General features: G+C 47.4%; 1 protein-coding gene across 3 annotated transcripts in view; it reads left to right on the forward strand.

The window, feature by feature from the left end:
- CLSTN2 (calsyntenin 2) overlaps positions 1–24,759 on the forward strand; it is a 592,242-nt gene that overhangs the window by 449,159 nt on the left and 118,324 nt on the right. For all 3 annotated transcript variants that reach the window (XM_064491598.1, XM_010976786.3, XM_064491596.1), the window contains exon 5: positions 5,895–6,044. In XM_064491598.1, the coding sequence (XP_064347668.1) occupies positions 5,895–6,044 (150 nt within the window). The remainder of the gene's footprint in view (positions 1–5,894; positions 6,045–24,759) is intronic.

Consider the following 24,759-nt stretch of genomic DNA (forward strand, 5'->3'; position numbering starts at 1 on the left):
CACAGTGCTGGGGACTGGGAGTGAAGATAGAGGGGAAGTCAAAACAGATATGGCCCTGCCCACATGGAGCTTACCATCTAGTGAAAAGAAAAAGTAGGAAGTCAGGCAGCATCCAGGGCGGGTTTGGTGCACAAAGCATGCCATGAACCAGGGTTAAATTAAGCGTGGTGTTAACCCTGAGCCTCCTGGTAGCCAATGCCTAAAGGGAAGTACCCTCAGTCACTTGCTCACAAATCTTTGGTGCTTCCCATGCTTCTTGATGTTGAGATCAGGGAGAAACTTACCCTAAGACGGAGTCTTCCTGCATCCTGAGATCTGCAGCAGATTCCACAGGATGGAAACCAAGGAGACATCCTCATCCCTGACCTAAAGGAGTTTACAATCTGTCTTGGAAGATGAAAGCAATATTCATAAAACAGACAAAACATTAAAAAGGGAGTTTCCTTGTAAGAGGCTAAAACACATGGTGCATGACAGTAACACACCTGGACATCACTAAATGCTAATTGTGTAGGACACAAAATCAATGCACAGGAACATAAAGGAAAAAATACTGGACTTTAATTAAAGTTTGGTTCAGGACTAAGAAGCAGTAATTTCAATTAGTAGAGAGCCTATCAGAACTGCTCCCTATAGCTTTTCCCGCAGGCCTTGTGAAGTGGCTGGCCTGTCCCCACCACAGAGACACACATCTCACACACACACACACACACACACACACACACGCCCCCGAATCAACAAAAGATGAAACACCTGCATTGTATGTTTCTGATCCCCTATGATCAGCTGTGCAGTCTATGTCCACAGGAGCTTTGGAATCTGGGGAGTGACAAGTCCTTGCCAAAGAGCGAGCCTGGACAGGAGGAGGTGTCTATGACCAGTGGTCCCCTTGGCCTCCTGCCTTAGTCTGGAGAGCCACAGCCCCCGGAGGAATGAGATGCAAATTCCTTCATCCGAGGGTAAACTGCCCAGGTCAGGAAGATAATTACTCACCTTGATGAGCCATTTCACTAAATATATGCCAATTTATTTCCCTAGCTGTCTCATTAAAAGTGAGTCATGATCCTTTGCCAGGCCTGTGCCTCCAACACTGGTTTACAACAGGAGATGCAGAGGAAACTCCCAGGGAGCGTGGGCCCCGACCATGAGGTTTACAAAGCAGTTCTCCCAGTAATGAAGGCAGGACCTAAGGGCAGACGCAGAAGCGGTTTTCATTCTAATGAGCTTCCCAGTTGGCCCTTATCCATCACTTCTCTGGGCGACCTTCCCAGGTCCTTGAAGAAGTTATTTGCGTGCACATCACAAAAAGCACTGCTGAGTTGGGGGTCCAGTCATTCAGGCCCCATGACTTTCGGTAGATGGCCTCTGGCCCCTCCCCACTGCCAGGCTCCCTGCTTGTGGGGGAAGTAAGGGGAGCAGGGCATCAGGAGGCTAGGGGACGGGACACGGAGTCAGCTTGACCCATCTTGACACAAGATTCAGCCGCTTCCAACCAGAGGTCCTTGGCCTCCCTTCCCTTGACTTCCTCCCCTGTGAACCATGGCAGTGACAGTCTCTGCCCCATTGTGGGGTGCCGAGGCCTCAGGGTGAGGCAGTACCTGGGAGGATGTCCACAGGGCCCTTGGCATATAGAGTGTTCCATCCACCTGGGTGACCAGGACATGACGGCTATTCACTCCCCATAGAGTTCCAGGCTGAAATCATGAGCAGGTAACTGAACTGGTGGCATTGATCCCCTCTTGGGAAGTTTTGGATCCATTTCAGGTGGCTTCTGGGTCCCCATTTTCTAGCACTCAGCTGATATCCCTGAGATCGGTAGGGCCTAGATCCTCACATCTATTGAATTGATGGAAAAACTGATTCCCAGAGCATAAAGAGCTGGCCATACAGTCCGCACAGTGGCAGAGTGGGGACTGGAGCCAGATCCCCTGAGTGTTGGCCCCAAGGTTTTTCCACCAGTGATGTTATCACTGTGCTCAGCGGCGTCTGACGGGAAAGCATGGCACTGATATTTAAGGTCAAAAATACAAGGTTGTGTCTTAATCTTATGCCCACCACTGTGTGTGTGGGGCGGGGTGGGGAGATATCTTTGACAAAGTTACTTAAACCTGGCCTTAGATCCTCCTTGTAAATTGGGAATTAAATCTCATGCCTGTGTAAGAGGGCAACATACTGCAAACAAAGCAGTCACCAGAGTGTCGGTGCCCAAAGGCACCCAGCCAGGTGTGGGAACGGCCACGGAGGGAGCAGAGGGCTCCCAGTGATGCCCAGTCTCCACTCGGCAGACCTTTCTGCCATCCAAGCAGTCACTAATTTCACGCAGCCTCCACTGAGCCCTCTCCGTGGGCAGGCTGCCCAGGTGAGTAACGGACCCTGGACGCCTGTGGGTAACGTGTGTCCTCAAGTCTGCTTATTCTCCAAGTAAATGAAAGCACTTCTCTTCCATCTGAATCACAAAGTAATACAGGCCTTTTGTGGGAAACTTGAGAAGCCTAGAAAGGCACTGAGAAGGAAGTAAGTCACCTGTCACCCCACCAAAGATAACCACCACTGTTTTGCCTGCACTTTTTCTGTGGAGTTTTTAAACAAACATAAGGCCACGCTTTCCTTGCTTTTCTTTATCTTCCCTTTTTCACTTAACACTCGATTATGTGGATTTTTTTTCTATCCGTAGAAATGCTTCATCCTGACCACCGTTAGTGCTCAGCCGTGTTCCACCTAAGCACCGATTCATGCTCAGCTTGTCTCTTGCTCTGGGGCATCCAGTTTCTTTACTGTTTTTCAGTGTAATAAATAATGCTTAGGTGAACCTATTTGCACCTTTGTCTGCAATTTCTATCATTTTCCGGGGGTCGATTTTTAGATGTGGACTTGCATGCTCAAAAGGTTTGAAGAGTTGCAAAGTGCCCGGCCTGCGTAGCTTTCCAAAAGGGCCTCTCCCATTTCAGTTCCATCAGAAGGAGGGTGCAGGTCAGCATGTTGTCTCGTTGCACCCCCCGCCCCACTTGAGTTTCTTACACAAAGTAGGTGCTGATACTTCTTTGAGAATTGGGAACAGAGAAGTAAGTCCAGGGAACGGAACTTGCCTGAGCTAACTGTGGACTCAGGTCTCCTGAGAAGGCATTACAAGGACAAATCATTCAAATGTGGGGGGAAATAATACAATTGCAACAAAAAGCAAAACCAATGGCTTTTTCCGATCTTTCAAAAATTTTTTAGATGGGTGATTTATCCAAACATGAGCCTCCCCCTCATATAACTGCGGGCAACAATATTATACTCTCAATTTTACCTAACACTTCAAATTCTGTGCTCTGAAACCCATTCTCCCATGCATGAAGTCGGTGGTGGTGGAGAAAGTAAATTAGTTTCGCAGACAATTTCATTAAGACTTGTTACAGGAGTGGAGCTGCAGCAAATTGAGCCAAGGATTGCAGGCTCATGTGCTTTTCTACCACAATCAATAGTGTTTGGTCTGCTTAACGTCACACAGATTGTAAACTCTGAGCCACCCTCTTCTAAGAGGTATACCTTTTGAGAGCCATTTAGCTTCAAAGAAAGAGAAAGTTAAACCTTTTTATTCAAAATTCAATTCCGTGTTGCTGAGACAGGACTTCTCATGGTTATTGACAGTGCTTCTGCCTGACAGAAGTCTTCCCCTGTGATGGCTGTAACCACAAACAAGTTTGTTAACGGAACCCACAGGGAATGTTACCAACTCCATCCTGAGCCGTTCCAGACCTGCATGGGGCACCAAGCTGAGATGGAAACAAATATTTGGAGAAAAAGGAAAGGGATTCTGCACACCAGCCACAAGGCCAAAGAGACAGCAAACCTATTTTTATTCAGAGATTCTTTTTTTTTTAATTGAAATATAGTCAGTTACAATGTGTCAATTCCTGGTGTACAGCACAATGTCCCAGTCTTGCGTATACATGCATATATTCGTTTTCATATTCTTTTTCATTAAAGGTTAAGGTATTGAACATAGTTCCCTGTGCTATATAGAAGAAATTTTTAAAAATCTATTTTTATATATAATGGCTAACATTTGCAAATCTCAAACTCCCATTATCCCTTCCCAGCCCCTTTCTCTGGTAACCATAAGATTGTTTACTATGTCTGCGAGTCTGTTTCTGTTTTGTAAGTGAGTTTATCGTGTCCTTTTTTTCCTTCCTCTTTTTTTTTTAAGATTCCACATATGAGTGATATCATAGGGTATTTTTCTTTCTCTTTCTGGCTTACTTCACTTAGAATGATAATCTCTAGGTCTGTCCGTGTTGCTGCAAATGGCATTATTTCATTTTTTATGACTGAGTAGTATTCCATTATATAAATATACCACAACTTGATTGGCTTTGCTAAAAGAAACTTGACTTCAAATCTGTGATTACAGTTACATTTTTAGAAACAGTCCAGAGCAATAGCAGGATAAGTGAGTCTAATTCTTGGTACAATGTCTTGGGAAACTCTGTACACCCTCCCCTCACTACCACTCATCTCTGAGCCCGCCCCCTCCGCACCTTCACAGATGCTCCAAGCACCTGCTCATGGCCCAGTACTGAGTACTGTTCTACTAATATTGAATGATGAGTGGCTCAACTTTTCCCACCTTTAAAATACTTAGGAGTCATTAGGGAGTTTTCCTTTAGTTTTGATGAAATATAAACATAAATCTGAGTCAGCCACCCCCTGTTGTCTTTATTTGCTTGTTGATTTTTTTTTTTTTTAATTTCCATTTTCTTGGTTTCACTTCTGGTAAAGGATGATAATACCATTTGAGTTCTAATTTGCTGTCAGCTCCACCACTGGGGAAAAAAAGCAAGAATGAAATCATTCTCGACAAAGGAAGACTTTCCTAAAATCATGTATAATGTATAGTGGGGCCCTCATGTCCATGGTTCCTCTGCATCCCCAGATTCAACCAACAACAACTATGATCATTATCAAAAAAAAACTCTGCATAAAATTGAACTTGCATATTTCAAACCAGTCCTGTTTAAGGGTCAGCTGTATACACCTTCATTAAGTATCTATTTTTCTAGTTACATCATAGAAATCCCTTAATATATAATCTCTATATCCCTATGTAATCTCAATAAATATATATGTAAAATATCTCATATTGTATATAATATAGAGTATCTATATATAGAAAAGGAAGATTTTTATCTCTGGGAATCAAAAAGTATAAAACACACGTCAGGCCTTGATTCATTTTTTGACAGCAAAATTATATTTCAGCAAAAACAGTCAATTAAAATTTCACTCGTTGATTGTCAGATGTTTATTTCAGAATCATAATATCGAACCCCCGGGAACAAAAACACACAAATGGCTCAGAAACAATGTCTGGTCTCTCTTGGAGAAGAAAAATGTCTTTGCCGCCAGGGCAAGACATCTGTTATTCTGTGTGGCTTTCAGAAGGGAAGTCACACATTTTCTTATCAATTTTACTTCCTGTTTGGTAGCAAAATAATGTGAGAAGAGGCAGTGAACATTCCTGGCGATGAGCCCAGATGTTTTTTTAAAAAGAAGCGTCAGGACATTTCTGAATTCCATCTTTTTCCCAGAGATTTCGTGTGAATGAGCGCCGGGCACCCTACATCTGGGACTCAGCCATGTGGGCGCACTTTAGGGTTGTTTTCTGACAACTCTGTCCTTAGAAGCACAACCAGTTGGATTGCAGATGTGTGCTCAGAATCCCCTGGCTGTTCCATTCCACAGCTGGCATGAATCCAGCCAGTACCCCTACTTGCCCTTGTTTTCACAAAGAGTTAGAGGAAGGGGGCATTTTGTTCTGGTGAAGGTTGGAGGCATGCAGAAGGGATTCTGAAGCACTGCAATGTGGTTTACTTGATCTGAAATGATTTTCAATGTCCCCATGTCCTCAGGCAACATCAGGAACACGGAGAAACTGAGCTATGACAAGCAACACCAGTATGAGATCCTGGTGACCGCCTACGACTGTGGACAGAAGCCCGCAGCTCAGGACACCCTGGTGCAGGTGGATGTGAAGCCAGTTTGCAAGCCCGGCTGGCAAGGTAGGCCTGCTCTTGTCAGTCCTGTAGAGTGAAGGCAGCTTGGCTGGCTGGGTGTATGGGAGTGGCTGGACCTGCCCTCAAATCATTGCATCACACAACTGGAGGAGTTTTTAAAGTGCAGTCACTCTGCTGCAAGAAATAGAGTAGCCTGTTTATTCTCACAGCTCCTCGCTGATATATTACCCCCATTTTACAGCTGCGAATGTCCAAGGCGATTCATTGGACACACATGCTCAGTGCGTTCAATGCATCCTTTCTCAAATCTCATGACATCTTTGAATCAATAGTAATTACCCCACGGCTCTCAGGAGAAAGTGCCAGCATGCTTGTTCACTTTATGTAAAGGTACCCTGTCCTGCTGGTCCACTTCAGCTTTTGATCATTGCTCAACACCTGGGGAAGGTTGTCTTGGCCCTTGGGCTTGCACAGAGGGTATACAGGCAGAGGCTGGACATCCAGAATCCAGCCTCTGCATAAGGGGGTTTCTAAAATGTTGGCCCTAAGAAGCAATGGCCTTAGATGGAGATGGGGTTTTTTTTGCTAGTTGAGATCTTTTAGGATGCAAAGGCAGAAGGTTCTGGCTACCCTTAGATGATGGAGGAGTGGCACTGAGCTGAAGGGAAATGAGAAGGGCAGGGCCAGCTGCAGAGATGCAGCTCACAGGACTGGATGGTGCATGGAGTAACAGGAGCTTTAGTGGTGGCATCACTAGTCCTGGTGGTGGAGCAGGGAGGCTGTAGTTATCTCTGTGCCACCATTTTGGTTGCTCTGCTGCTCCAGGTTCTGCTTCACACGTTGATGTTGCTGCCAGCTTCTGCTTACTCATAACTCATGGTGCCCCGCGGACTTCTCCCTCTGTGGTTTCTGTCTCCTGCCTTCCCTTAGTATGTCTTTAAGCTTCAGGGCCCCTGTTGAAGCTTTAGGGTCCTTGTTATATTCTACCTCTTTCTCTCTCTCTCTTTCTTTCTCTCCCTGCATCTTTCATTTTTAAACTCCCCTGGAGAGGGCGTGATCAGCTGTGTTGGTCATTCATGGTCATGTCGGGAAGACTGATGCTGTATAGGTCACTGGTCAGATTATGAATGGTTACCTTTTAGTCAGGCATTCATTCCTAACGCGGTTCATCAGGGCCAGACTGGCAGGACCTTGTGGTGCAAAGCAAGGACACCTGAGGTCCCGCCTGGGTCACTGCCCTCAGGCTGTCCCCTGCACAATTTTATCTTCCTTAATCTTTCAACTGGGAAGATGGGAGGGGGTAATTAAATGCACCTCTGGGGTGAGCCAGAATCGTACGCCTTTGAACAAAGTAGACTAGATGAAATGCTCAGAAGAGGAGACACAGGTCAGATGTACAAGACATATCAGTCTATTTAGGATCAAGCAAGAGACAGAGGAAAAGGAACAAGCCAGAGTGGGGAACTGTGCGTTCCCAACCGTGGGGAGCCTGAAGTCTGGTGAGTGTAATTCACCAGACCCTAAGGCCCCTGAAGGTAGGATTCTGTCTCTCTTGTTCACCACTGAATTTCTCAGGCTTAGCACACGTCCAGCCCCAGTAGTCGGTACTTAAGAAATAGTCATTGAATGAATGGATGGATGGATGAGCAGATGGGTGAATGAAAAGCTATGGGAGTAAAGAACTCACCTTGTTTTATTTTAACCTGTAACGACTGGCCCCAATGAAAGCATAGCTTTTGAAAAGAAAGCCTGGAAAGAATATAAAACCTTTCTAAGCATGGAACGTGCTCACAAACACACAGCCATACCTGGAGAATGATCCCAATCTTTTTTGTCTTTGATAAATGAGGCACCTCAGATTCAAGACCACTTTTCTGTACCTGCATTTAAATGTAATTTCCTAAGGGAGTTTGTATTTGTTTCAGTGTTAAATATATGCAAAGGAAAACATGATAATAATGTTTCATTCTGTGTGTGAAGATGCGTGGAGCCTCTAACTCGGGGTCTGGTGCTATTTTCAGCTCTAGCTAGTGAGCTTCTAAAGGCAAGGCTGCTGTCCATTTGTTGGTGTGTCTCCAGCGCCCAGTCCAGGGCCAGGCACAGTGCAGGTGACGGGCAGGTGTTGAATAGACAAACGAACGGTGAAAAATGTACCTTTCTGTGTAACAAAGACAAGAGGGAAGCAGCAACTCCCTGCATCAGTTCATGGTGTCAGTCAAAGCACATGTAACATCAGGACCAACTACTGTAGGGTGGCTCCCTGCCTAAGTCGGCCAGCCTTGGGTGGCAGAAGCTGACACTGGATTGTGCGTCACATCCCTCCTCCCTCCAGCTCACTTCTTGTAGACAGCCAGGTCTCTCTCCCCGGCCATCGTCCCAGCAGGCTTTCAGATCACAACCAGGTCCCTTGGGTTCTCTGATATGTGTGGTGATGGTCAAAGTGCCTTCCTGGCATTCCTGTCCCCACTCCCAGACCTAGAGAGGAATTTCCCCTCCTTGCACCATACTGGTCCACTTTACTCCTCCACTTGGGTAACCCCCACCTCTGACCAATCCATCTCAGGTCCTGTTCTATCTTCTACTCCAGCCAAGGCTGCAGCCTCAGAGCTGGGCAGGCACCTTTCTCCATGGAAGAGCATAACCACTGGTCCTAGATGTGTCTCCTGTCCGCCACCCTCCCCCAGCTTTGTAGAGCAAACTGGAGTGAGCCACGTTTTACTGAGTTTCGTTTTTTGTTTTTGTTTTTGCTAACTGCAGATAAAGCAGGCTGTCCCTTTCTGGGAGAGGCCATCAGGTTCCTAAGGGACAGGGTTGGCTCTTCTTGAAGCAGATGTGGGGTGAAGAATGGGAGGGAAGCAGGGAGAGGTGAGGCCATTTGGGACATGGTGAACAATCTCAGGAAGCCGATGTGGCTTGCAGAGGGAGTGGGGACTGGGGAGAAACAGGGAGCAAGCTTGGAGGGGTTGGGGGGAGGGGAGGATTGGCAGTGAAGATTTCCAACCTACAGTGATCCCCAAACCCTCAGACCCAGCTGTGAATGGGGGTCTACAGGCACGTGCCAGGCAGAATTGCCCAGGAGAACAGAGGCTTCTCCCCTAGCTGGCTTCTCACAAGCAACAGGAGTCAGCAAGTAAGCGCAGTTTGGCAGTTCAAAATCTTGTACCTGTTCTAAGTCATTTCCCTCCAGGCAGGAGGGGATTGCAGCAGAGTGAAAGCAATCCATCACGCTCAGGAGCTTCCTGCCCCACTGGAGTGCTCCCTCCCAATCAGCACCGTCTCCAGCCCTTGCTGCAGCCAACCTCTCCCCAGGGAGCTGTCCTGGAGGAGCAAAGGACCCTGCTCACAGCTACAGCCCTCCCTTCTTTCCCAGGGCCCGACCAGGGACTGTTCCCAGACTCCAGTGATGCTCTGGGCATTGGCCCTATTTTCCATCACAATAGCCCCTTCCAGGAGTGCAGGACTGCAGCTTCTGCCAAGGTGATGCTGGCCATACTGAGCTGCACACAAAGGACATCCACACCCTGGCTCTGCTGCCACCTGCCTTTCAGACCTTGGCCAAGGCATCATCTACTCAGGCTATGCTATTTCATTCTCTGTCTTTTTTTCTGTGGCTGAATCTTGTCTTCCTAGAAATGATATGCCCCCCCAACTCCCCACCCCTGGGCAGAACCATACTTCTCACAGCCCTTGGCATTCACTGAACTTTCTGTCCTTCACCTAAGCATAAACTTGCCTACCACCATCACTCATCAGTGGCAGAGCCGGGTTTATCAGAGGCTCAGCTGGCAGCAAGGGGAGGAAGGTTTTGCATCCGGAAAATGACCCCAGGGTACCAGGCACATGCATCCTGCTCTGACATGAGTCTTGTCTTCTCCAGTGCATTCTGAGATTGTGATTCTGAATAGGCGGTCAGGTGAATACTCCGCAGGGGTAGGAGGAGATTTACCTAAGGGAAAGTCACTCCCTTTCTCAGCTGCTCAGAGAAGAAGATGGTCCTCAAAGCACCCACTAGGCCCGTGTGAGTGGAAGGGAGGACTAACTCTATTTTGTCCTGAGCTCTGAGCACTCGTGGTATCTTATTCTTGGAGATGGGATGGAAGACTCTGTCAGGAACCAGGATAAAGGCGCACCTGCGGCAGGTCACGTGCTAAAGAAGAGCTTGTGCCTTTCATGCTGGGCATCTGGATTTGCTGTGTTCTTAGTGTCCGTTTCCCTCCTGCCAAGGGGTTATACATGGCCACGCCTGGGCGGCGTGTACTCTGAGGACTTTGGGAAGAATCTGTGTCCATCCATGGATCAGAGCACCACAGAGGATGCAGCGGCCTCAGAGGCTCTCAGGGGCACAGGGCAGTAACAGTGGTGGACACAGTCAGATATGGCACTGCGGTCCCGTCCTTACAGGGGCCACTCACCGCGTTCTAGAGCAGCGTTTGCAATTCAGTTGCTGGTTTGAGGTTTTTGTTTGTGTAGTTTTTACGTTATGTTATATGTTATATTGAGAAACATATCCCTCTTTATCCCTTCCTTTTCAAAAAATTTTTATTTTTTTTCTTTATCCCTTCCTTTATTGGTCTTTATAAACCCTTGGCCCAGCTCTTTCTATGTGTCAAGCTGAAAACATTGTCTGCACCACACTTATGTAGTACATTTTCCCTTTCATTGTTGCAAGTCAGATTTGGTATTTCTCAGTATTTCTCACCTGCTTCTGCCAGCTGAGACCCCAAAGTTCAGTCTGTCACTCTCCCTTTAAGCGAAACAGTTCCCCTCCAGACAGAACTGCTGCGGACTCTCCTGCTGGCCCTTCCCGTGTCTTTCCCAGACATGTTGCTGACCAGACAGCCTGCCATTCTGGATCTGAAGTTTCCATATCAAATCCGCTTTCCAGACTCCAGCCCCCAACAGAATCCCATCTCCGAGTGCCCACCTCATCCCTGAGCGTGATCCCAGCATGGTCAATTACACCCCACCCAGCATCAGTGCACCCCACACTGCCAGCTCCCCGAATTTCCCCCTCAGGCCCAATTCCTGCTCCTTTTACCTTCACAGCAAGGTGTCCTATTTACTCTGGAAAGAAACAGAGATGCAGCCACATAATGAACCATTCCAGCTCTGTTCTTTCGGGCTTGAATAATTCTCCAGGTGTGTCAAATTGCCTTGGTGTTTCCACCATGCCACACATCAAACCTTCATTAGGAAGGAAGTGGGTGTCTTTTAGTGGAGTGCTTCTCGAATCTGAATGTGCACCTGAGCACCTGGCAGGCTTTGGAAAACCCAGATTCTAACTTAGTAAGTCTGGAGTGGGTCTGGAAGTTCCTGGCCCACGGCTTTCCCTTGGAATAAGAAGGTCACACAGAAAATATCACTGTACAACTAGGGTGTATCCAAGATTTTCATGTTGAAAAGCAGCCTGAAAGCTGCTGGGTGAGATTAATTTTCCCTTAGTTTTTTGCATTGTGAGATAACTGAAGTTGACATACACATTACATGGTGGGACATACTCTGGAGTGAATTCATTCACCCTTTACTGAAGGCCCCCTGTGTGCTGAAGGCTGGGGATACAGAGGAAAAACGACCTACCAGGACTCATAGTATAGCAGGAGATGATGGCAACGTGGAGGATGCTAGTGCTGGTGGAGGGAACCCTGTGGACACAAAGGAGAGACACTTAACCTCTCAGGGGCCTTATGGGAGAAGTACTGGGCTAAATCTTGAAGGATAATTGTTCTGGCTCCGAGAAGAGTATTCCAGACTAGGGAGCAGCTGTCAGGAAGGTGGGAGAGAGCATGATGTGGCCAGGGCATGGGGGAGAAAACTGGACAGGCCAATGGGGACCAGACCAGGAGGGAGGCCTCCTGTGGTACCCCAAGGGCAGTGGGGAGCCCCGAGGCTTTCATGCCCTGGCGTGGTGAGGGGGATCTCGAACAAGAAGGGCTGCTTGGCAAACCAGATAGATGGTGACCGGGATGCAGAAATTGGGGCAGGGAGATCAGCTGAAAAAGCTGAATATTCCTGAGGGTACTAAGTGGAGCATTTCTGGAAAAGTATCTGAAGTCATGTATTTATTCCAAAACCAGTTCAAAGTACTAGGCAGCAAAGGAGGTTAGATTTTTCAGGCCAGTCCCATGAGACCCTCCCCCAGCCCCGCCCCGTAAGGGACAAAGTTGGCAGTCAGGGAGGTGTGGGGCAGAAGAGACCCCTGCTAAGCCTTGTCAAGTATCCATGTCCCATCCCCTCTGCAGCTGTCCACTTGCCTGCCACCCTGCCAGGGACAAAAAAAGCCCAGGCCCCAGGGGTCAGCCGGCTTCATTCTGCTCCTTCCAAAAGTCAGATCAATTATTGACAGAAAGATGGTAAAGGATGGCTCCTTGCCCTCAGTTTCCTCCTTTGCTGTCCTGCCAGTGTGTGCAAGATTCCATCATTGGGGTACCAACTTTTTGTTCTAAAGGATTGTTTAAAAAAAAAAAACAAAATTCAACGTAGTAAGTTTGAAGATCTAATAGGCTTTATTCAGTAATTCATGAATGGGGCAGCATTCCACCTGGAATTCCAAGAAGTTGTACAAAATGGAGGGTGTTTATAGAAGGAGGGTGGGGGCAAGGAAGTTATTAGCAAAAGAAAAGAAAGGATGTTCCAGGCCAGGTCACCTTTGTGGGGAAGGGCAGGGGTCTACCATGCAAGTGATCTCTTCTTCCTTTGAGGGGCATTGAGAGCCCAGGTGACAGGAGACCTCATTGGGGCCAACCAGAAAATTCCAGACTGGCTGATTAAGATCACATCCCCGACTGTGTTGTACACTTGAAACTAAGATAATATTGTAAATCAACTATAGTTCTGATGCAGGAAAACTGACATGGGGCGTGAGGAGGGCTGTGTCCCAGGCTTCAGTTGAGCCCCTGGGATGTGCCCCGCCAAGCGTGGGTCCTTGGCTTCACACAGGAAAGCATTCAAGAGCGAGCCACTGCTGAGTAAAGGTAGATTTATTTAGAGAGATACGTCGAAAGGCAAGAGAAAAGTGGGTGTGGGGGTTGGGTGCCCAGATTAGAGCAGAAGTAGGTACACACTCCATAGACAGTGTGGGCCATCTCCGAAGGGAGAGAGGGTGGCCACGAGGTGTCATGTTGCCAGTTTTTATGGGATCAGTGGCTCCATATGCTAATAAGTGGAAGGACCAGTCTAACTAGCCTGGGGAAGGGGCTGGGATCCTCAGGAAGTTGGCCATTTCCCACCCTTTGACCTTTTGTGGCTAGCCTTGGGACTGCCATGGCTCCTGTGGGCGTGTTATTCACCATGCTAATATGTTACAGTGAGCATATAACGAAGCTCAAGGCCTGCTGGAAGTCAAATCTCCCACCATCTTGAGCCTCAAGGCCTACTGAGGGTTGAACCTTTCACCATTCTGGTGTTAATTGCTGTGTTAGTCCTTGAATGGCTGTGCCCTGCCCCCTTCCTGTCTCACTTCCATATTAATTAATTAAGGATTACACCCCTGGGGAAGGCCAAAGCCCCATTTAGGTCAGGTATTAAGTCCAGGTTTGGTATCCTGGACTTTAGCACAAGTAGTGCCCTTTCGGGCCTGTGGTTTTCTCTTTTACAAGTCCCCTCTGTTGGCCAAACTTTCTACCAAACTGAGAGATGTGATCAAACCTTGAGGCATTAACACCACTCTCGCCTACTGCTTGTCCACAGTTCTGGAGGCTTTGCTGAGGGTTGGTGTGGTAGCCGCAAGTCATCAGGTTTTTGCTTAATCCCTGTGACATTCACAGAGTGGTTCTAGGCTCATAATCCTTAAATCTATCATTCTCTTCGTTTTTTTTTCCCTGATATTCTAGTCTTAGGGAGATCATTTGCTTGGCGGTTAGCGACTGCAAACATACATTTAAGGCTTTTGAGAGAATATGATGCACCAGGGTTACTGTTACAATTATAATAAGCAGGAAACTTCTAAATGTTCAGAGTGCACTTCAGAGCTGTGGTCCCCAAGACCCAAAGCAATCGAAGACCCCACTGAAGGAGATACCCTTTAAAGCTAAATGGCTTGTTCGGTAACTGAGTTTCAATCTAGGTAGAGCAGGTGGTGTTGGCCACAGCAGACACCTTGCTCGGCTAAACGATAATTGAGGACTATTTCATCATCAAGAACAGCCTTGACCAGAGAGTCTAAGAATCCTTGCTGGGTAGCTAGTGCTTTTGCAAAAGAATCTTCAATGTCTCCATGAGTAAAGGAGAGATTTCTGATTATATCTCATTTGTATTTATTTCTAATCAGGGGTGGATTTTTTTCCCCTGCATTTACTTGCTCAACCCAGGGGTCAGTCAGGTTTTTAGCACTTGTGGGAAGAGAATCTCCTTTGTCATTTTAGCAGATGAAGGAAACCCAAGTTTTAGGTTTACATAAGTATATTACTGATATTAAAGTGTATTTTTAACACTCTTATCATATCAATTCAATTTTAGCCAGCTTGATTACACAAGGTAAAATTTCCTCTTTTTCTCTCTCTTCAACTTTTTGTATACATTTCATTTGTCCTTCACCACCAGAAGTTCTAGTTTAGATAAAATTACTCTCATTTCCCTTAACTAGAATGCATTTCCATCCCTCATCTCTTTTCTTAACCAAGAAACACATCCTACTTCCCTTGCATGCAAAGTTGTGTCCCTTATTATTACTAATAGCTTTAATTACACATGTTAATTAGAATCCTTAACCTTTAAAAATCTTAATTTCTAGTGAAAACTAAGATGTAAGCAAATGTGAACCACATGTCAAACTAGCATTTTTTTTAGATTGACAAATTTATGAATACCTTTCATAAGCTCTAGAAATGTGTGTTTCTTCAAAGTATAATCTTCCACTGTGACACAAAACATGTTTAATAATAGAGCCAAATTTATCTTGAGCTTCTCTGCAAGAGGAAGCCAAAAGTAGACATACCTATGCTCTGTAATGAATGTTTCACAACTTCCTAATTTATAAATGAGCTAGATATTGAATACATTTCTGTCTTTTAACTTAAGAAAACGCAAAAGGTTCAAGTTACCAAAAAGCTTTGGAGGCTATTTTTAAGTACATATACCGTAAGATATAATTGCTGCTGAAAAGTTGATACATAAATTCTTATCCCATTTACATCTATCTAAATTACCTGCTGCCATCAGTTATGCCTGAATTACCTGTGCAAACCGCGTGAGACATTAGACAAAATCAGCCATCATTCTAAGTTATTTTATTTCTTGCTGACAAATTTTGCAACAGAGAAATATGAATTTGACTAGGAAACCCTGGTAGAATAAAAGTTGTTTACCTGTATTATATTCAGTGGCAATGACCTTAAAAACATGTCTGTTTTAATGTAACCAACAAACTTAAACTAGCTTTTATTTACTGAGGATTATCCCAAATCACATGAACTTGAAAAGTATTTGAGTTAGATTCTGTTATATTTGTGAGAACTTTAGAATGCCCAGTCCATACAAGTGCTGGCCTGTAAAGCAACTAAACAGAGCTTTTTCACAAATTAACTTTGGCAATACCCTCCGAAGGTGGAGAAACATAACACATCTACAACATACAAATATCGACACACACGAACATGTAGCTGCAGAGAACTTTTATTAGTGGAAAAGATTTGTAAGATTTCTCCTTAGCCCAATTTCCAAATACCTCTTCACGGGCTCTCTCTCTCTCTCTCTCTCTTTTTTTCCTGGTGAGAAGCTCCTCTATTATGTTTGCATTTCAAAGAATGGCTCTTTGGTCCTAAGGAAGATGAGGTAGGAAATTTACATCACAAAGGCACAGATTAAGTGCAGGACAATTCTGTTTCCAATATCCTGATTTTTTTTTTTAAAGTATTTTGAGAGAAATAGGCTAGGTTTAGGAGAAATAGGTAAGAATTGGGAGTTGGGGGGAAGGAGGCAGGTGAACTTTGAGCTTCTAGAGTCGTACCTTTGGCCCTGCAGAGCTTTGCAAGACAAAGACAGTTGTTTCCAATTCCCCCAAAAGTTGGGTTGTAGCTTTTGTTTTAGATGCCTTTTATGTCTTTAATTTTTTTTCATTAGGCTTTTGCAATAAATCTTTCAATGAAGCTGTCCTGGAATTTGGAACACTTTTGAAGACTTCTGCATACTAATTAAAATAGGTATCCCATCCTGTTTGTATGATTTGGGAGCCCTTGCTTTTAAGTACACTCTTTAAGTGATCTTATCTATTTGGACTATTCCTCATAATGGCCATTGTAACTCTTCTGAAGGCTGACAGCAGTTTGGTAGGTCCCTGGCTGCAAATGGAGTTTAACCCATAGTTCTATCCAGCCACGTCTAGCCACAAATGGAGTGTAACTCACATTTTTACTTGCCCATATTGTGGGACTCCCAATCTGATGGCTATCAAGCCAAGCTCTCAGGACACAAAACAAGCTTAGCAAGATCTTGCCATTTTTGTCAATGCTGACAGCTTCTGGAATCACAGTTTCTGAGACATAAAATAAGGAGGTGTTCTGGAAGGTGCTGCATTCAAGTTTTGGATATAGAGGATCTCATTAGCAATGATTGGCCTTTCTCTACACAAAACAAGACAAGCACGTGCACCTTAACATATCGGCAGTAACCGAGAGATGTTACTTCATCCTAGCATGCACCAGCACCAATTCCCACGGAGCCCTGGACTGGGGAAAGGATTGAACCAGCAAACCCCACGGAATGAGGACTGAGGACTGATTCCAAACAAAATGGAGAGCCGCAGCTGCCACCAACAGTTCCCAACGTGGAATCTGGGGGAGGATTCCAAACAAATGGGGAATGGCACACTAAGCCTTCATCAGTTCCCAATGTCGAATCTGGGAACAGAATCAAGGGCTGGGGGTTTCTATTAAAAAAATCTGGAAATTGCAGCCTGAACGTCTAAGGGGTTGGCTCTGGGCAGGATCATCTGTCAGCTCAATTGGCTCTGGGCAGAATCATTTACCAGTTCAAGCTGACCTGCCCTGTAAAGGAAAGCCAATTATATAGGGAGCTTGAAAGCAAAGAGGATGGTGCTCACACTGGGAGGAACTTACCAATGGCCCTTGGAACCAGTGAGAACAGCAGTGAACTCAGAAGTGCTCATGGGGCATCACGCCTGTGTTTCCTGTTGTCCTCAAGTGCCATTGGAGGTTTGCTTCAATCCCACCGCTGCCACCAAATCTGTTAGAAAATGATTCAGCTGAGTAAATGTGAAGATCTAATTGACTTTATTCAGTAATTCATGATTCAGGCAGCCTTCCATCTACCAAATAGACAGGTGCTCTGAGGGGCTGTACAAAATTGAGGATTTTTTATAGGAGGGTGGGGCAAGGAAGTTATTAGCAAAAGAATAGAAAGACTGGTTCCAGGCCAGGTCATCCCTTGAGGGGATGGAGAGGGCCCGCATGGCAGATGACCTCCTTGGTGCTGACTAGAAAAGTCCAGACTGGTCGATTAAGATTACATTTCTGGGGAAGGTTGAAACTGCAATCAGGTCAGGTATTAAATGCAGGTTTAGTATCATGGGCTTTAGCACAAGTGACACCATTTTGTGCCTGTGATTTTCTTCTTTAACAGGAAAATCCCCACTTAAATTGCAAATGCCTCTTTGAGGAGTCACTGTTAAGGCAAGGGTCAGCAAAGTGTGGCCCATAAGCCAAATCTAGTTGGCCTGTTTTTGTGAAAATGTGAGCTACAAAGTGGTTTGTACACCTTAAATGGTCGGAAAAAATCAAAAGATGAGTAATATTTTGTGGTACATGAAAATTACATGAGATTCACATTTTAGTGCCCATAAATAAAAGGCCTTTTTGGCACACAACACACTCATTCATTTATATATTATATCATGGCAGGTTCCACACTATAACGACAGAGCTGAGTTGTTTCTTAGAAACCAGATGGCCCTCAACGCCTAAATATTTATTGTCTGGCCCTTCCCAGAAAATATTTGCTGACACTTGCATGAAGCTATTATTGTCCATGGACAGCTTAGTGGGGAGTAGTTTATCAGAGTACCTAGGACAACCTAGAAAAAAGTGGAACATCAAATGGACACATTTAGGCAGAGGCAAAAGAGTATGAAAGTCCAAAGCAAGGTTCACCACACAGGGGACAGGAATGACCCTGTGAGAGAAGCAATTCTAGCCCATTTTGAGGAAAACCGAGACCAAGAGAGATTGAGTGACTTGCCCAGAACCTCACAGCTAGTAAATGGCAGATATGGAATTCAAATTCATATCGGTCTATCCCAGAGGGCACTGCGGTGTCATGAGGAAGGAGGGTAGAACAAGGAGGTTGGGTAATTTCCAAAGGGAAACATAACCAGCTTTATAAAAAGGCATCTCGGAAAGCTCTTCAGAAGCAACACAACCTGTGTGCTCTTAGGAAACATATTTAACCTCTCCAGCACCTTACCTACAAAATGGTGATGAGACTTACCTTGAAAGGGTAGCTGGAGTTCAATGAAGCAACATATAGGTAGCGCCTAAAAGATGCCCAGTATTCTTCCTCTGTCTCCTCCATCCGTCGCCCAGACCTTGATTGACCCTGGTCTAGTGCACTGTCCCCTTGAGATTACCACTCATTTGAAAATCAGCCCTTGCAGACTGTCCATCTCTAGGACACTATGTGTCTGAACCTAAAGTTGCTTCTGGTGATCTCACAGACAAGAGAAACCCAATGTGAGCCTGGGACCTGGGTGCTCTGCTTCAGACCCAAAGATGCCAGTCTCCTCACACCAGAGCAGGAAGACCACCTTCTCCTGTAAGAGAAAAATGAATGTGAAATCACCCAGCATCTATCCTTCTATCAACAGGACAGAACCTGTCTTTATTTGAGGTTCCTCCCAGGGGCTCAGGTCCTTTGTCCCCTGGGCCCTTCCCTCATTCTCCTCCTGTCCTCTTGACTCTCCTCTTTATCAGAATTCTCTCCTCCCAGTGTCCCCATTCTCCACCTTCCTCTCCTCCTTCATCCTTCCTCTGATTCCTCCCCACAACTTTCCCAGGTAGGGCTCTGACTCCAGCACTGGGGAAGGTGGCGGGGGCCCAGAGGTGCAGGAGTCAGGTACAAACCAGTGAAGATGGAGCTGGGTGGGGCTGAGAAGGGCTCGAATCAGCACTTAGCTTCGCCATGATATGGTCACAGGCTTTGCTGAAACCGCTTCCTTGGCTGAGCTTGGGTTTCCTCAATGGTAAAGCAAGAATCACGATCCTTGGCCTAATTATTTTATAGGATTGCTAAGAAGACCATAGGAGACTCTCTCTGTGTGGAAGTGCTTTGCAAAATTTAAATTGTTGTGCAAATAGTGTTATGATCAACATTGGTAAAATAGGCACTGCCATACAAAGGAACACACACACGCGCACACACACGCGCGCACACACACACACACGCATGCACACACGCGCACACGCACACACACCCTGAGATCCATGGAACTGGGAAAGGCTGTGTGGCTTGAGCATCACGTCCTTGATTTTGGAGCCTAAGACTGGGACCAACAGGAAACTGGGCTGGAGTGGGAAGAGCAGAGTCTTGGGGGCTGAGAACGCAGGCCAAGTCCCAACTCGGCTCCGACCCAGTCTGCAGCCTCGGGAAAGTGGCTCCTGCCTGGCCCAGCTCCCCCAAGTGAGGAGGAAATGAAAGACTGCGGGTGCCTCGCCGCCCTCAGATCCATACAGGGCATGGCCCGATGAACAGCAGCTCTTTTTAATTCTCTTTGTTCCAGTATTAAAAATCACAGTGGAGCTTCCCCCGCACACATACCCAACCCCAGTAATTGAATTCCACTAACACCCGTGGCCATGACCCAGGGCAGCTGCTCTCGGGTCAGCTCCCGTCTGCCAGGCGAGCATCCGCAGTTCCGGCGAGGCCTCATGGGGCTCTGCTCCATGAAAAACAGCCTGTTGTGACATCGCTGACCCAGTCGATCATTAAGGTGCAGCCAATGGCTCTGAGCAGGATGCTGATCTACCTACTCGGTGGCTCTTAATGCACTTAAAGACCTGCAGGGTAAACGCGTCCACAATGAAGCCCTGTGGCTCCCCTGTGGCTGCATGTGAGCCTGGGGTGAAATGGGCCCTGAGGTTTCTGGGTCCATAACCTCAGCCCTCATAGGGGAGGGGCGTGGGAGGACCAAGCTCATCCCAAACAGCACTCAGCCACAGTAACAGTCAGTGCTGCCCGAGCATCTCCTGTGTGCCAAGCCCTGTCTGAGGTGCTCGTGTACTCACTTACTCTTCACCACACCCTGAAAGCTGTCATTTTCCTATTTTGCAAATAAAGACACGGAGGTTAAGACACTTGCCACGCAGCTGGTAACAGCCAGGACCAGCCGGCCACCCCAGTCCTGCCTGCCTGCAGACATGGGGCTCCTGTTCATTTATTGCAGTGGGTCTCAGAGCAAAGGAGGACACTGGCCTCCTGGTGAGATCATTAGAGGAAAGCTGTTTGGGGGAAAATCCTGCAGTTAGAACGCTTCCCTCTTGTTATAAAGAAAACGTGTCACTGAGAAAAAGGGCACCACGAGAGAGGATGGTAGCTTGTGGGATCATGGCAGGAGTGGGTACCACTCCTGCCACACAAACTGACTGCTGGTGCCTGCCTCTGTTCAGAGTGGCAGGGCCGTCTCTCCGCCTTCTTAGATGACTGAGAAGGGGACACGCTTGCCCAAGGAGGCACAGGTGCTGAAACGCAGAACCACAGCTGGTATCAGTTCTCTAGAGTCAGAACCCCAGGCTCTCCTCCATCTTTCCGTGGACCTGGGTCTGCCCTGGAGCCACAGGGCATCAGCCTACTCCCTCTTCCACAGTTCTTTTAAGTTTATATTTGCAGGAGGCTATAATTTCTCCCTGTGGGGAGTCAACAGAGAGTGGGGCTTCAGAGAGCTGGTTCCAAAGCCAGAAAGATCAGGGTTCAAATCCGGTTCCAGTCACGCCTTGGCTCAGGGACATGGGGCAGGCCACTTACCTCTCTGGGCCCTCAGATATGGCTTCTGCAAAATGAGGCTTTTCACAGTACCTGTCTCAGATGGTTGTCCTGAGCAGAACTGTGCCTGGCATACAGGAACAATTACGTGGGACCAATGAGGGAAACTAAGGAGAAGAAACAGAAGCCTCTAAATTGGATTTAGGAGTCAGGCCAGCTTTTCGGTGCCATTTGCTGGCCATGTGACTTTAGGCAGGTCACAGCCTCAGTTGCCCCATCTGTGAAATGGTCCTCCTACTGCTCCCTTCCTCAGACGGATGCCATGCAGACTGATAACACAGATAAGCGGCCCAGCCAAGAGTCCATTAAATGGTGGTTACCTTCTCGCTCTCTGCACTCCTGAGTGGAGTCACCCGAGACACCAGTGTCGTCATCTGCACGTCAGCCAGACACTTGCTTTCTCGTGATGAATGTGACACTGTGAGCCACCCACCTCCCTTTGCCATGCTCATCTTCAACACTGAAGTGGGCAGAATAGTGCCCCTCCTCCCCACATCCACATCACATGGCTCTTGGTGGATGGAGCGACAGGCTGGAGTCAGCCCTGCATTCGCACTATGGGGCTATCATGTCCCTGGAAATGCCAGGACCGGGGGCCTGGAGCACTGACCCCACTCGAACCACGCAGAGGGACAGCCGTGGTGCCAGCACAGAAGACAGGCTCTCAAAGCTTCCATTCCCACCCACCCCCCCAGGGCCTACTCTGTGTCAGGTGGGCGCTGAGCCCTGGGGGACCGTAATCTGGAGCCACTCGGTGAGGGCCAACAGGTGACCGGCTCCTGAATACATGATTCCAATCCAGGGAAGTCAGGGCTGCGACCAGAGGATCCAGGGGCTGGGAGAGCAGAGAGCAGAGGGACCTGACCCTGTGGAAAGGCTTCAGAGACACAGTAGCACTGAGCTTCCAGCCAGCAGTTTGCGTCCCGTGTCCTGCTCAGCATCTTTTGCTTTATGGCTGACAGGAGACAAGAGTCTGAGTTTCAGAGAAGGGAGTGGAGAAAACTCAGCGGAGGCAGATGGACTAGTGAACGTTGCCTTGCTTGTTTTCATGGCAGATGCCGTAAGTTTTTCAATGCGGACAGTGAATTAAGTAGACAGAACTTTCCAGAGAGATTCCGTACGTAAGGCAGTGGGCGTAACCAGAGGTCACCTGGCCCAGAGGAGCACGGTGGGCCTCAGCAGGGAGGGTCCCTTCTCCATCCCTTCCATGGAGCCCAGCCAACCTCAGCCACTGTGGTCTGGGGGCCTTCAGAGCATCCGCAATTGGTACCTTCATCCAGGAGGCTGGTTTCCCTGGTCAGGCGGGGCAGGGCAAGGCCTCCCACTGGAGCAACAGGCACATGGGCACTGGGTGAAGCGGAAGCTCAGGGGGCCTTTGTGGACTGTGGGGCCTGAGGCTACCCTATCAGATGGTGGGTTAATGTGGGAAACCTGTCTGGGGCCTCTAGAAACCAGTCCACTCTGAGGATGACGAATTTCTGATAACCTGGTTGGTGGAGGTTAGTATTTTGAGTTAAATATGACCATTTTCAGCCACAGTTTGAGACAAGTAGGTTGTTTGTTTAGCCTTGTGTCAGTAACGAGGCATTTGCCAGAGGCCAGGAGTCCCTCTGCGTCTCTCAGTGGCGGTGTGTCTCCGGCCCAAGACTGCATCCCTGGGTGATGGAAGCCAGTGGCACACAGGCAGAACATTGGAGAGGAGCGGGACCCACCCACCTGCTGGGAGGCTTGGCTGACGACAGCCTCACGTGGGCTGAATCGCCTCCCTTCTTCCAGGTTCCAGGCCCAGAAGCAAATAGTGACAGCATGTCGTCCCAGCCACCAAGATTTTTGCTTCTCAGGCTCTCAGCCCCCGTGGATCTATAACACCCCTCATTACCGAAGACAAGACACCGTACTGTGTGTGGGTGAGACTCAGACATGCCAACAGGAGCCCTTTGTGGCAAAGGGAAGAGGCAGTTTGTCTGCCTGCCCGGGTGGGTACCAGCAGGCATGGGAGAAGGATGGTTCTCAGGCAACATTCACAGGTTCTGTGCAATAAGGAGCAACCGGGCCACCATGACTTTTAAAAGTAAACATTTTTTTTTAAATTATAAAGTGTTTTATGCTCAATTTGAAAATAATTTTCTAAAGGATACTTATCACAATAAAAATTCCCCATGATCCAAGTCATGCAATATGATCAATATCGGAGGATACTTTTCTCCCTTCATCCAGAGTCATTTGAATTTTGTGGTTTTTTCACTTAACTTTGTGCCACATTGTATTGTCATCAAAACCTCACCACCCTTTCAGCAGCAGCAGAACTTTCCCTCCAGTAAGACCAGATGTGTTTGACTGGGTCCTTGCAGTGAGATAAGATGCTATGACTGTCTGGTTTTAGCTTGGTTCTGTTTTTCTTTTTTGTGCATCAGTGAGTATCTGTGCAAACATCTTTGTCTGTATTTTGGATTGCTTTCTCAGGAGTGTATTACCTGAGCCAAAGTGTATGGGCATTTTGAGGCCCGAGATACATCATCTCTCTAATGGTCTGTGATGGCTCACGCTGCCCCCAGCTGTGTGAAGGATATCTCTCCCCACCCCGGGCTGCTACCCTGACAGCGCCAGAGAGCGAGGAGCCAGGGTGAAAGCGGAGGCCCAGGCTTTAAAGAGGTGGTGCCCACACCAGCAGGCTCAGAGGCTTGTTGGAAAACTAAGGTGCTCCCAGCATCAGACAACCAAGCTGAAGTGAATGGACCCCCTCGTAGCTCTTGGATGGACAGGGCCTGGCCAGATCGGGGTGCCATGTCCAGGGGCTTGGGCCAGGCATGGGGGCAGAGCAGAACTCACCCAAGGGCTGTGTGTGAATCTGCAGGCCCTGGACAGGCAGCACACAGAGTGAATTCCAAACCCAGTTCTGCGGAACAGCAACAAGGTCTTCAATTCAATTCATCTTCAGTTCCCTGGAACAAGCAGGAAAATCCACGAGGGAGGCAACAGGAGGAAAGTCTGATCAGAGCAAGAAGGCCAGGGGGAATTCCTGGAGCCCAGAACCTGGGCACAGGCATCTTCCAGAAGCATCCTTGTCATTTATTCCCCAGACATTTAATGAGAACCTGTGATATTCCAGGAACTGCACCAGGCACTGGAGATTTAAAAACTGAACAAAACAGACACCGTCCTTGCTCTTGTGGAATTGGTGATGGTGGGTGCAGATGGGGTACAGGATTTTGAATGTTGCAGATGAAAAACAATCACAGATCACAGAAGTGAATGAATAGTTTAGTCTACTGCTCAAAGCCAGACACACGGCCAAGCCCGCAGTCACCGGGGAGGGATGTGAACTACTCTCACTGGGAGGAGGGCACAGTCAGGAGGTACAACCTAATGCCCCACAACGGGAAGTGGCTGTCTCTCCACGGAGGACCCTGTTCCTGCCTCTGCGGTTCTTCTGGGAATGCAGCCCGCGCTGAGTCCTGCACAACGTGAAGAATTCTACGGCACTACCACCTGAACGTGCCCTATCTCGTCTGACCTCGAAAGAAAGTTTCTAAGCTCATTTGGTGTGAAGTCCTACCCTGCTGGGTCAGTTTTCAGGCAGCAAACTGAGCATCCTGCGTAGGGAGCAGAAATCCCTTCTCGGCCCCCTCCCCTGATTGCCGGCACTCACGAGTGGGGTGGGAGAAGGAGTGGGAGTTTAATACCCAATCTTGTTTGGGCTGATGGTTTCCAAGTCTGTACATGCAACCAGATCATTTATTTGGGGGGGAGGGTGTTGGTTAAAATGACAGTTTCC

Source organism: Camelus dromedarius, chromosome 2 (genome assembly GCF_036321535.1).
Source record: "Camelus dromedarius isolate mCamDro1 chromosome 2, mCamDro1.pat, whole genome shotgun sequence".
In the NCBI taxonomy this organism is placed as follows: Eukaryota; Metazoa; Chordata; class Mammalia; order Artiodactyla; family Camelidae; genus Camelus; species Camelus dromedarius.